The 12774-nt window shown below is 40.0% G+C and overlaps 2 protein-coding genes across 3 annotated transcripts in view; one reads left to right on the forward strand and one right to left on the reverse strand.

Annotated features, from left to right (window-relative positions):
• LOC138295758 (N(4)-(Beta-N-acetylglucosaminyl)-L-asparaginase-like) overlaps positions 1 to 4696 on the reverse strand; it is a 307883-nt gene extending 303187 nt beyond the window's left edge. Inside the window, exon 1 of the mRNA XM_069234263.1 lies at positions 4365 to 4696. Coding sequence (XP_069090364.1) covers positions 4365 to 4473 — 109 coding nt within the window. The 5' untranslated portion in view covers positions 4474 to 4696. The remainder of the gene's footprint in view (positions 1 to 4364) is intronic.
• Positions 4697 to 5373: 677 nt separating this feature from the next.
• The window catches only part of ACTR2 (actin related protein 2), a 167446-nt gene continuing 160045 nt past the window's right edge, over positions 5374 to 12774 (forward strand). Inside the window, exon 1 of one of the 2 annotated variants that reach the window (XM_069234264.1) lies at positions 5374 to 5497. In XM_069234264.1, coding sequence (XP_069090365.1) covers positions 5477 to 5497 — 21 coding nt within the window. In that variant the 5' untranslated portion in view covers positions 5374 to 5476. Of the gene's footprint in view, positions 5498 to 5719; positions 5893 to 12774 lie in introns of those variants that run through there. The other variant, XM_069234265.1, reaches the window with a different exon arrangement.

The following is a 12774-nucleotide window of genomic DNA, read 5'->3' on the forward strand; positions in this document are numbered from 1 at the left end:
GGAAAGTACATTGCAAACATGACTGATTTGAAACAGGAACTGAAAGAGTTAACAACAGGTGCATGCAAAGCACTAGGTAGTGGTTTTTCAGCCATCAGAGGGTGGTTTGGAAATCTAGGGAGAGGAATTGTGGGAGGCATTTTGAGACCCCTATCAGTTGTGGCTTTGTGTGCCCTAGTTGCAGTTGTTTTTTAAAAATTATTCAAGAAGCTGAAGTAGAGAAGAGCAAAGAATAAACAGAGAAAATAAGAGATTGAAATGGAGACTAGAAGCATATACTAGAGTAATATCAAGCAGTTAGAGGACTTCAGAAGACCTTACCTGAATAAGCCTCTGAAATGTTGAGTTGTCTGATTGAAAATGAGAGTTGGAATATTTTGTGATGGCTTGATTTGCCATCAAAGGGGGGGGACTGATGAAGCATAAACTTTAGTGCTGTCCCTTCATGTCACAGAAGTCATCTATATGTGACAATTTATTCATTATGTTAACCAAAGTTTGAATTGTTTGAATGTAGAAAGATGCACTGAGCAGATGTGCATTCGTTTGAACAAACGTTAGAACCCCTGGTGGTATTGAAGGTAAATTAAATGTTTGAAGGATTAAAGTGATTTTGTGATGAAACTTGAGTTTTATTTGATATATTAATGTGGTGTATTAATTCACTTGCATTAGCCTAAGTGAGGCCTACTAGGCACTGTTTCCTGTGACTGTGCAGAAAATGCAAAGTAATTTCCTTAACGTGAACTTTCTCTCAGGCTTCGTACCCATGAGAAGACTAACTTTGGTAACAGACCCCTGTTGTTTTACACATTTTGACCTTGGCTGTGGAACATCCTGGACTGTGGACTAGCAAATTTAAATTTGTTCCAAACTTGTGTAGAGCTACATGGATGGATGCTGTTCCCATGACAGACCTGGGAAGATGTACCAATGTTTAAACTTGGCGTTGTGTGATCAATTTCTATTGGATGTTGCACCTTCAACGTAAAATGAACTGTCGCACAGAGCAAATCAGATTACTGTATCAACTTGGATATGTCGTTGACCAGTTGGACTTTGGTCAGAGATCCTATCAGATTCCTGAAGATGAGAAGCTGATCCCCTTTCCCTGTATCCAGAATCGGGACCCCTCGGAGAGGTATCGTCCTCTCTAACTTTGCCCCTTTGAGATGCCTCGCTGAGACTTAGAGATTGTCTTCCTATGCCCTTCAGAAGACTCTTGATCAGGTTTCTGACATGCTGACATTTCTCTTTTTTACTTATTTTTTGCCAACGTAAGTTAGAAACTTGTTGCCCGAGATTACCTTTTTCAATGTTCTTTTTTCTTTTTCCTGCATGTGTTCCGCCCCACACGTTTTCCCTGATTTGGCTAACTGTAGAGTTTTCCCTGTGCCCCGCTAAATTGAACCCTGATGGTCTGAAATTGGCTTAATGCTTGTCAAACCTGAGCAACACGATTTTTGTGTCTCTGATAATCTTTTTGATGTTTTGCATTATTCTTATTGAATGTTTAGCTTTATTAATGTTAGTTTGCCTGAACAAATTTCATAGCCTTGGGCAACCCTTGGCGATTCTCTACCGTTATAACTTTGTCTTGCGAATCGTCTGCATTACTTTGAGCTTAAGGTTTCAATAAATCCCCCTGAAACGTTATTCCTGACTAGAGTATTCCTTGTATGGGCACATTGGTCATGCTGTGTAACTGAATTGGTTTGTATTGAAATTGTGTTAATAGTTTTACCACATCCTTTTAGGGTCCAAAGATCTGTTGACCTCGAAGGGCATTGGTTCCTGCGAAGGACAAAAATGCTACAGCACCCTAAAGGAATTTTGCATTTTGATTACTCATTAAACTGTGCTTAATTATGCTTCTGCTAATCCACTGTCTCTTCCAGATTAGGACAGCAGGGGCTTTTTGTATTTTTGATTCCTCTGTTCACCTCCACCCAACGTCCACCCCATTTCAGCAAGCCTGCCCTGTAAATGCGTTATAAGTAATTGGCATCATCCAGGACAGTTTAGTTTTACCTAATGAAACTGCCATGCACTCAGCACGGTACGAAAAACAAAGAGGGTGAAAGGAGCAAACGCTTTCCTTGGTCACCCCACCTTCACCAATGCAGGCATTCAGGAGTGACATGAAGTTTTCATTTTTTTGGACAGCTTGGTTCGTGATTTCATACTCATAGCCACACCGAACTCCTGGCTTAGCTCCTCTCTTGAATGCTCTGGCTTGCCCACAACTAGATTTACATACCAAATATTATATATATACCAATTATTATAAAGTCTTGGCATGTGTTTTGGCTCCTGGGCCACACCAGACCTCTGGCTCTCCTCCTACTTATTAATTTTCTGGCTTGCCCACCTCCACAGTAATCAAACACATTCAAAAACGTGAATTACGGAGAGTAAACGCCTTCAAACATTCATTACATGTTTTTAAAGCAAATGATTTTTAATTAGAAGAAGAGAGAGTGCAAGAATAACTTTATACATTCTTTTGTTGTAGTAGCTATGGTACAGAAATAGATGCCTCATGTTTCATTCTTTTTCTGAGGTGTGGATGGTTATTATTGGTGTTTGCGATCTGATCAAAAAATGAAGTGTAAACTAAGAGCCTACATTTATTTATCTAGATACATACCCACCCTTACTTGATGTGTGTCACCCTCGTTTCAAATATATTCACACTCCTTGCAAACAATATAGTTCCATTTACAAACTGTAATAGGGTCACCTTCTTCTCAAACCAATATCACCCGACACAAGTGTTCTTTCTCCATTTAATTTCAATTGACTCACCCTCTAAAATGTCTGCCTTCACTCTCACTGGAGAGCAAGTAAGGTGACAGGTATGCAAATGCATACATGCCAACAGACCCAATTCAGACAGGAGACTCCCGATTTGCTAAGCTAAAAAATACTTTATTTTGGGTGTCTCCTGCCTGAAATTGCCTCCCCTTCAAAAGAAGTCAATGGGAGAAATACACTCTGCTGATACTTTTTTTTTTTTTAATCTCCCACTTTCCTCTTCTAAATGTTGGCATGTATGTGAATGTAATGTAACCAGGGCACAAATCCTAAAAAAAGAAGTGGGGAAACTAACCAAGTTAGGCAGTATACAAGTGACATCGCAGTACATGACATCACAGCGTGACACCACGGCATCACAGCAAGTGACATCCCAACACAAGACTTTCAGGAACTGACATCACAAGAAGTGACATCACATCTCAACACTTCACACACGTTTTGTAGGTCTATCGCGGTACATTTGAGCGAATTATGAATTTAACAGATGAGGCTTTGCGTCTGGGTTGTGCCAAAAAAGTGTTGCAACCCCAACACAAAATGTGGCCTCAATTTATATATTTATTTTTTTTAAAGCCTGCCACAAAGAAGTTGGCGACAAGGAGAAACATTGCATTAAATCTATTCTGCAAAATTGGTTGCAAAGTCTACATTTTAAAATAAATCATGGGGTTAAGGCACCTTCTGCACAGATCTTTGTGTGCCCAGTAAATCCCAGATAACAATAATGATAGTAAGATAACTTTGGAGGGTAACGCATTTACTGGAGAGACCTGTTTTTTTCTCTCATCGCAGTTTTGGATCAAATTAGCGTAGAGGGTTAGTGTGTCTCCTGCAAAATGCAGATGGCAGATTTTTATTTGATGTAGGTAGGTAAGTGAGTTACTGCTTCTAATACAGAGATCCTTTTGTTACTGGCAGTTCATAAATTGTAATCCTTCTATTATAGCACAGTGAGCTAAAGGACACGTGACTCCTACAACTTGTAACCCTCGCTGTCTTAACACGTTTTTTACATTGATGTACACATGTATAGTCACTGTATTTTACGTATGTGTGATGTAAAGCTCTTTTACACCCTGCATTGAGATGAGTAGCTATGTCGAAAAGTGGTATTTAAATCGTTAATCGTGGAAAGCCTGGAAGGGACCAACACATCTGACATTCTTATAGTCCACCCATATCTCATATACACGGATTGAAGAACCTAAAAAGCATGACTCTCAAGTATTTGTAAAGTATCAACAAGTTGTCTGCCTTTGTTTCCCTTTCCATGCATCTAGGTGCCAGGCTCAGATACCTCCCAGTCAGGATAGTGAAACCCAAGGAGGCCGGATGGCCCCTTAAAATCGGCCTTTGTTATGGGCCCAGCTGGAGTCTTGAATTGGACAGACCCCCTCGCAGTCTGTACGTTGCTGCTCGGAACCAAAGCAGACAACGCGCAGGTGTGGTAGGAAAGACCTGTGCAAAGCACGAAGTCAGAATCATACTAAGATACTAAGGCTGGCGGGTACCAATTCAATGCTGGCGTTACTAATTTTATTCACCTGCCAATGCATCCCTCAGACAGTCAGTGGCTCGCTCTCCATGCAGCAACCGGGAACTCATCTTCTCCAACACAGGCAGACAAAACGTCCAAGTTCCCAAGACCGCCATTGCAACCCAAAGGTGAAGAGGATACGCGTCCCCAGCAGGCGGAGTCTGTACTATAACTTTAGCCTTCACTTGGAATAAAACACCACAAACCAAGAAAAACACTTTATATGGTATTTGTTCGCCCAACCCAATTCAACCGTCTTTCTCAACGTCCAGTCTCTCAGAGCGCATAACTATCGCGACCTTCGACCACTCCTGGTTTTCTCTCCATCGGAAATGGCAACCTGTGCCTTGCTTGTGTGTCACTTTTGCATCTTTGTATTTGTAGGGCAAAAAACACAAGCCGTGCAAAGCGCTAAAAAGACAGAAGTATGTCAATTGCGAGTCCGCACAAATAGGCAGCAACGTCGCATAAAGCACTGTGTAAGCATAACTACGTGAAACCCAGGACTACAGTAAGCATGATTTGTTACAAATTGAGCGATAGTAGTAGCCTGTCCAGTTCTTATTTAAAAAAAAAAAAAAAAAGTTTAAAGATGGCCGCCACATTCGGGTCGGACTTACATTCTATTTATTTCTATGTCACTATTTAGGCATATATTTTGCTGAATAAATGGTTAAACAGGGCGTCCTCATCTAAACTAGCATGGTGACAGACTGGTTTCTTTTTGATGCAGTGTTTCAAACTGCTGTCATAGTTATAATAAAAGGAAAGTCAATGAGGGCAGGGCCGAATAATTAGACGGCAAAGGACCGACACAGTCTCATGTATAACAGTATAACACTCAACACGACCGTTCCGACCTACTCGGTCTCTCCCCCTCGGGTTCTATAACGACTTAGTCCCGCGAATGCTGACTCAGTTACTTCTGCGGAAGTCTCGCATAAAGATTTGTAACGGACTGATAAGCGATTAAGTCACGTGCAGTTGCTGACAGCGCTGCTACCTGTCACAAAAGGACAGGGCATGGACATAAACGAAGTACTATAGTGCCAGCACATTTGTAGAACTCTGGCGCTAGTATAAAAATGTAAACTTCCTTCTGTGACCGGAGAGCTGCAAATGCTTCTCGAAACCAGGAAGGTGAATATTTAACTCCATCATAACGAACGACAAGATACATCTTCATTCTAAAATTAATTGTTGCTAGGTAGTACAATCAATGCATATCAGACCATTAAATAATGTATACTATATTTCATTGGATCTGGGTTTTCCCTTTGCTTTTCAAGCGAAGTATTTTTATTGGCCCCGTTCGCCGTTTTATTTGAAGGAAGGTATGTTCCTGCTATTATGGCGGCCATGTTGGGTTCTGCTCTGATGGTTGTGGGTTTGCAGACACGACTGGCAGTAGGGCGGTGGCTTCCGGTGCTAGGCTGAGGCTTGAGAGAGAAGCGGGTCCGCAGCTGGCGAGAAGAAGCAGCGGCAGCATGGACAGCGAAGGGAGGAAGGTGGTGGTGTGTGATAACGGCACTGGGGTGAGTACCACGCCCCTGCAGCTTGATTCCAGGAACGCGAGAGTGGAAATCGCGACGAAATCTATGGATAGACAGGGAGAGGTATACGAACATAGAAGGCAGATACCAGAGTATGGTTAATGGAGAGATCAAAGAGATTCAGGTGACCATCAGGATAAAAAAAAAAACGGTGTCAGAGCGCGGATGTCGGGCAAAGTGCAAGATCATAGAGGGCATTAGAAAGAGTTGAGGAAGAGACAATTACTAGAGGGGTGTGGTATAGAGTGATAGGGAAAAACAGCAGGGTAGAAAGGGGAGGTAGAGTCTGGCAAGGTTTGATATTCAAATAAGTTGAATATACTAGCGTTTAATGTGATTAAAATAGTGTTTATTCAAGTTCAGGGAAACGCAATCAATTTTAAAATATCTTGGGATACGTTAATGATTCATTACTGTGGACTGCAATAACAACACTACAAATAAAACGATGTTATATCGTAGATGTATTTTTAAAGCAGTTTATTTGAACACCAATATTTAGGTCCCTCGTGTGAATGATGATGTGTTATTAGTCCTAACTGAAGTAGTAATGCACCGCCTTTTAAAAGGCTTTCAACTGTATTTCTGTAATGAAAAGCTTAGGCCAATGCTGCTCAGACAGAATGCATGCTTTGAACCAGAAAGCTAAACTTAACGGTAACTTCTGTGTTAAGGACAAGAAATTGTTGCTAGTTATACCTACATTGGCATCATATACAACTAGGATACAACAACAAGTTTTCTTGCGCCCATCGAGGGAGAAGATTGTATGGCGTATTATCCCAAACACTGGCGTGGTTTATGCTGTGAGAATGGTGGCGACCCACTAAAGGCATTCCTCCAAATATATTAAGTGGCGGCGGTTGCAATCTATGATTCAGAGCGGTGAGATACACACAAGCATTTGCAATGCAACGGGTCTCGCATTTGCTCGAGTTAGAGCTAATAGCATTGTGAACTCCTAACCGGACTTTGGTTGCAACACAAATAGAAAAAAAAAACAAGTGCGATCACACTATGTAAAACGCAGCGTGATTGCGTTGAAATTAAAAAACAGACAACCGAGTGCGATCGCGCTTTGTAAAACCGATCGCACTGCGTGGAAAATAAAGATAAAGTAGTCTGGAAACCATGCTGAAAAAATGGAGCCTCGTATGTTTTCAGTAGTTGGCCGGTGCGCTCCTGGAGGGCTAAACACCGGAAAAGGCATGACTTATGCATGCCTTTCACTATTCAAGTAGATTTTAAAAGGCAAGCCCACAAACCAATGAAAGTGACAGGCGTGACGTGGGCCTGGTTAAGAGCCCAAAGAGACATTACAACAGGTTGGGAGCGCTTGTGTGCTCAACCCCAAAAATTATGGATTGTTGCACTCACGGGAACAAGCTACTTCTAGGCCCTGACACAATCTAATAGCCACAAGATGAGATAGCTCGGTAAACAAGCATTGCAAATTCATCACTGTACTTTTCATGCCACATAAATTGGTCAGCCTCATAATTTCATCTTTTCCTGCCATATAATTCCAGTGGCCCAGCATTTAACTAAAGCACTTCCATTTACCTTCTTCCTCTATCTTAAAACATAAACAATTATCATATAAACCGTTATCAGAAATAAACTTTTGGCATTAGAGTGTAATGCTCAGAACACCATAAAAAATATAATTTGGGACCTATTGGAGATTGAAAGGAAAGAGGAAGTCGGGAGTGAAGATGGGTAGGACAAGTGGCGTAGTAACAATGTCATGGGCCCTGGAGTAAGAAAGGAAAATGGTTGACAGGAATTTCGGTAGGAAAATAGAGCAGTAATTAGAGTTGAGTGAGGTCTGTGGGCACTGGTGCCACTACGCCTGTTGCTCCATTGATAACTAGGCCTCAGGAGGGTAAGCGGATGGGGCAGAAAAAGAGAAGTAAAAGGAATACAATGGACAAAAGGAAGAAAGAGAAGGGGTCACAAAGAAATAGAAAGAAGGGAAAGAAAGAACGAGAAAATGAAAACCCAATTAAGCGAAGAAATAGAGCAAACGTGTAAGTCAAAAGAAAAAAGGGAAGGAAGCTAGCGAATAAAAGATAGAGAGGAGAAAAATAATGACAATTGTGAAAAGAAAGAAAAAAATGAACATTAGAGAAAAAAAAAGAGATGGTGAGAGAAACAAGCAGCGAAAGAACTGGGGCATGTATGTACTGATACATTTCCCACAGATACAGAATGGGAAAACCACTTTAACACTTCAGGTCCTGAGAAGTAAGTCGTGGCTTCGACATACTGACGGGAAAAAGAGGGACTTACAGTAAAATGAATTGACAGATAAAGATGGGAAAAACAACAAAGAAAGGGAGGAAGAAAGATCTAAAAAAAAAATGAAAGGATGCATACTGAGTCAACGCTCTGCATATAGTTTCGATCTGTGTTCCAGGACATCTAGTAGATGTTTCTTTAAATCATTATCCACATATTGTTTGGTCATGGAGTTGTGTAGTCACACAGTCTGTCATTTCAAAGGGGTTTCCTTGCTGCTGCATGAAATGAAGAAGGCTGTCAACATGCTTATAAAAATGTTCTCCTCTCTTTCCTACAAGTTCGCTGTTTCACAATGGTCCATAAATTTTGAATTTTCATCTTTCTGAAAAAATTGCAAGTAGAAAGGACTTCATGGTAAACTAGCTGACGTTGAGCAACATATTCACTTTTATATGCCTGACCAACAATTCCCATGGAGCTTTTCTGTGATCGTCTGTTCCAGTTTCATATCTGGAGCCACAGCATTGAACCTTCCCTCTCTATTTCTCACCACAAAATGCCTTTGGATGAATTTTGTGTAGATGTATGCTTTTTCCACCTCTAATATTTTCACTCTTTCCAACTACCAGGACTCGTATCACAGGTAGTTTATGCAATCAAATTATCAAAACACAGTAATCAGTGACTTCAGTCTTTACGTTCAGCTCCCAACCACCTTCCTGATCAGCATGTACCAAGTTTTTTACTGGAGCTATCATGTGTAAAACATTTCCCCAGTACTTGCAAAGTTCTGATTTTTCTTCACATTCTTTGACAAACTACAAAATTGTTTTTCAGGTTTTCTGATTTGAACTGAGTGTATTGAACACTGACTGGCCTTGCATTATGTCTTTTTAAGGAAGTGCTCCCTGCACCTTGTTCACTTCTGAGATAAGATATGCAAAACCTATTTTGTCATTCTTGTTTCAGAAAGCACTCCAGCGAAATGTTCTATAGCCTCAGACATGATGAGCATAACTCGTAACAAACAAACATAATGAATTCCGTTCAATACTGACTGGACAGTTTTGCTTCCTAAGATTTCAGCCTCAATAAATGCATCGTCTATGCCACATCCACTGAGATAACTTCCTGCATACCACAATGCAACATTTGTCATGTGGAAAATGCCCATCATTGGATAAAGAGCATCAAATTCTACTTGATTGCTCATAAAAAATGTCAGCTACACTACGGAAAACATCTTCATCGCAGAAAACTGGCAGGATAGGCTGGTCTTCTAGCTTGCATTTTTTTTAGAGCTATGTACACTGTTAAGGAGTTTGAATGGATGTGGTATTGGAATAAGCAATATGAGATATTCAGCTAAACCAGATTTGCACACTGCGGCATCAGGTAGAAGGAGATCCATGTCCTCAGCCACTTTGAAATGTTCTAGTAGACTGTGACGTATTGATGGCTTGCAGTGATTTTGCACATGTGGCAAGGCAGTTGGGATATAAGTTTGCAGCTTTGTTTGTTTAAACCTACAGCTGACATAGCTTGTTTTCCAGCAGCTACTTCATTGGTACAGTCTTGGGAAAGCACCATGGCAGTATCTTGTGTGGCGGATGTTCCAGACAAAGAAGAGCTGTCTTCAAAATTATCAAGAGCAGCAATTATAAATCATGTCCTGGTAAAGTGACTTGGAAGTGGTGTGCTGTCGGATTCACAAGATTTTATAGCATAACAAGTTCCTGCTCTGTACTATGTCATTATAACTTGTTGATACATCACTCCTATTGAGCTGAACTCTCTACATTTGCACTTCTCATAGTTCACATAGGCAGCCATCATGTGTAGCAGAGTTTTCTCTTTGCCGTGATGTAATTTAATAAAACATGATTTGGAAAAGACAGTACACTTTTACAGCATAAGCCTGTCGGTTCATGGGATTGTCTTTCACTTCTTCGCTTATATCTTCAAAGCCATCATCAATGTTGTTGGCTTCTATTCCGAGCTCAAGAACTTTAGTTTGCAACAGTTTTGCTTTGCTGATATCAAACAATGATGTAAAAAATGTTAATACAACATCAAGCATTCTTGTTGGGTCCCATGATTTGCGGAGCTAAGGGGCATCGCAAAATTTGTCATTGAGTCCAAAGTCTAAATCTTTCAGGACATTTCTTAAAATGGTTCATGCTGATTTTACTGCATCCTGTGATCTCATTTTGGCAACAAGAACTTCTGGAATCAAATCAGCTGAGAACACCATAAGTGGCTCATTCTTTTTGTTAGACTGACAAAAACAAATTCTGTCATTGTACATTCTCACCAGAAATATCTTAATTTGATATTATGGATCAATACAGCTTCATCAATGTTGACCATTATTTCTCTGATCTCACTGAATGTGAACCTGTGGCCCTTGTTCTTGCTAAACCACAGATAACACATTGAAAATTCTATGCTTTCTGATAAGTTGAAGGTGGATGAGGGGTAGCCATCGATTGTCGTCGCTTTCTCAGAAGACTTGGATCCTTATTGTGATTCACTGTTTTCTGTTATTTTTTGACAATTTTTTTCCAGGCTTTTTTTCCATTGAAACGACATGTAACACTTGCTGAAATGAAAAAATATTTGATCCTTTTAACCCATCAGTTTCAATATTTTACAAACTTTGCCGTATTTCTATAGCATCTCGAATATTCTTCTGTCCAGCTGAAGTTGATGTTAGCCTTTCTTTTGCATTAGTGTGGCATATGATACATTTTTCTTTGTTGAAGGAGTTCTCATATTTTGTAGTTAGTGACACTCTTTCAGGAGGTAAAGATACTCTGCTACAACCTGCTTTGCTCATGTTATCGAATTTAAATCAACAGAAAATATGAAACAAAAACCATAATAAAATAAATTACCAGTATGATGGCTAAAACACATCGTCATAAGAGTCGCCATTTTGGAAAATAGTGGAAGAGTTGCTCTGAGTAGTTATTTTCTGTCTCTATAAGACTAATTGACCCCCAAAACCTATGTTTTGACACCAAAATGAAGTATATATGTCTCATGGTTCCTGAAGTATTATATCATCACTGCAACACATCCGCCATTTTTAGGGGGGAGCGCAAAGCGCTCCTTTCCATGTTGTAATCTCTCTTTGGGCTTCAAACCACGCACATGTCACGTCAGTCTCTTTCATTGGTTCGTGAGCTTACCTTTTAAAATCTGCTTGCTTTCATTATTGAAAGGCATGCAGAAGTCATGCCATTTCCGGTGTTTAACCCTCCTCGAGTGCAGCGACCAAGTACCGAAAACATACGAGGCTCCACGTTTTCCGTCCGGTTTCTGGACTACTTTTTCTGTTTTTTTCGCAGCATAATCTCGTTGGGCAGAAGTCGAGCGCTTTGCATGACATTGACCCTGTTACATAGTTATTGCACTTTTGCCAGTTACGTAGATAATTGCATTTTTGCCAGTTACATGGATAATTGCACTTTTGACGATAGGTTTCACTATGAGTGAACTTTTATTTCCCTTTGTGTGTCTGCTTTGCACTGATGGTGGCCGTCAGCTCCCTTATGTGAAACTTTTACTTTTCAGTTGATATGGCAAGAAAAGCCCAGTTGGTTATGTGAAACTGTTTTATTTTAATTTTCAATTTACGTCGCAAGAAAAGTCCAGTTAGGAGTTTATAATGCTAATTGCTCTAGCTCAAGCAAATGCGAGTCCTGTTGCATTACAAATGCTTGTTAGTAATGTCGTCCAGAAAAAAATCAGCCGAGATTAGTAATGTCTACCCAAGCTTAATTACCTCTCTAATGATGCAAAAACACAAATCAAAAATTAAAATCTCTGGATAACAGTTTCTTTATGGATGTATATCAAGGTTCCGTGACTAGCAATATGTTCAGTCTGGGTATATTTACTAATTAAAAGGTGCAAGTTTAAGGATTGTTTGACTGTTCTCAGACTTCCGAAAACCATATTGTATTTCTGACTAGCCTTTATTCTCCTCCGCCCAACCCTGCAATCTAGCAAGTAAAAGGTGCCCTAAAACTTCAACAAGGAGTGTGGAAGTGATATTGGACAGTAACATTTCATGTCTTCTTTAATCCCTTTTTAAAAATTGGAACAGTTAATGATTCTTACTAGGCATTTGTAGGGTCAAGATTTGCCACAAAGTTCAGAACATTAGTCAAAAAAGGTGCCCACATCTCATTGTTTTGTTTAAACATGTCAAGTGGAACTCCATCCTGGCCGGGGGCCTTACTTACAACTAATTCTTCTATTTACGGCTGAAAGGACCTCTTCAAACTCAGATTACCAACTGTTTTGTAAAAACTTTGTTAACAATATCAAAATCCAAATGAACTAATTCAAAATTAGTGTGAGAATATAGGGCTTCAAACACCTTGATCCAACAGTTAGCTGTAATAATAGCCTCTATTATGGGGGCTGAAGCCTCCTTGAAACAAGGCAAATCAACCACTCTTGAAACAGCTGTGTTATCAATATTCTATCATAGATGTTTTGTTAAAGCAGCTTATTCGCACACATGTAGTTAGCTCCCTCAGGCTTTGTTTATGGTTAGTTTATAGATGTTTCCAAATACTACCAAACAACATGAGTTTAATATCAATT

Source organism: Pleurodeles waltl, chromosome 5 (assembly GCF_031143425.1).
Source record: "Pleurodeles waltl isolate 20211129_DDA chromosome 5, aPleWal1.hap1.20221129, whole genome shotgun sequence".
Classification (NCBI taxonomy): Eukaryota; Metazoa; Chordata; class Amphibia; order Caudata; family Salamandridae; genus Pleurodeles; species Pleurodeles waltl.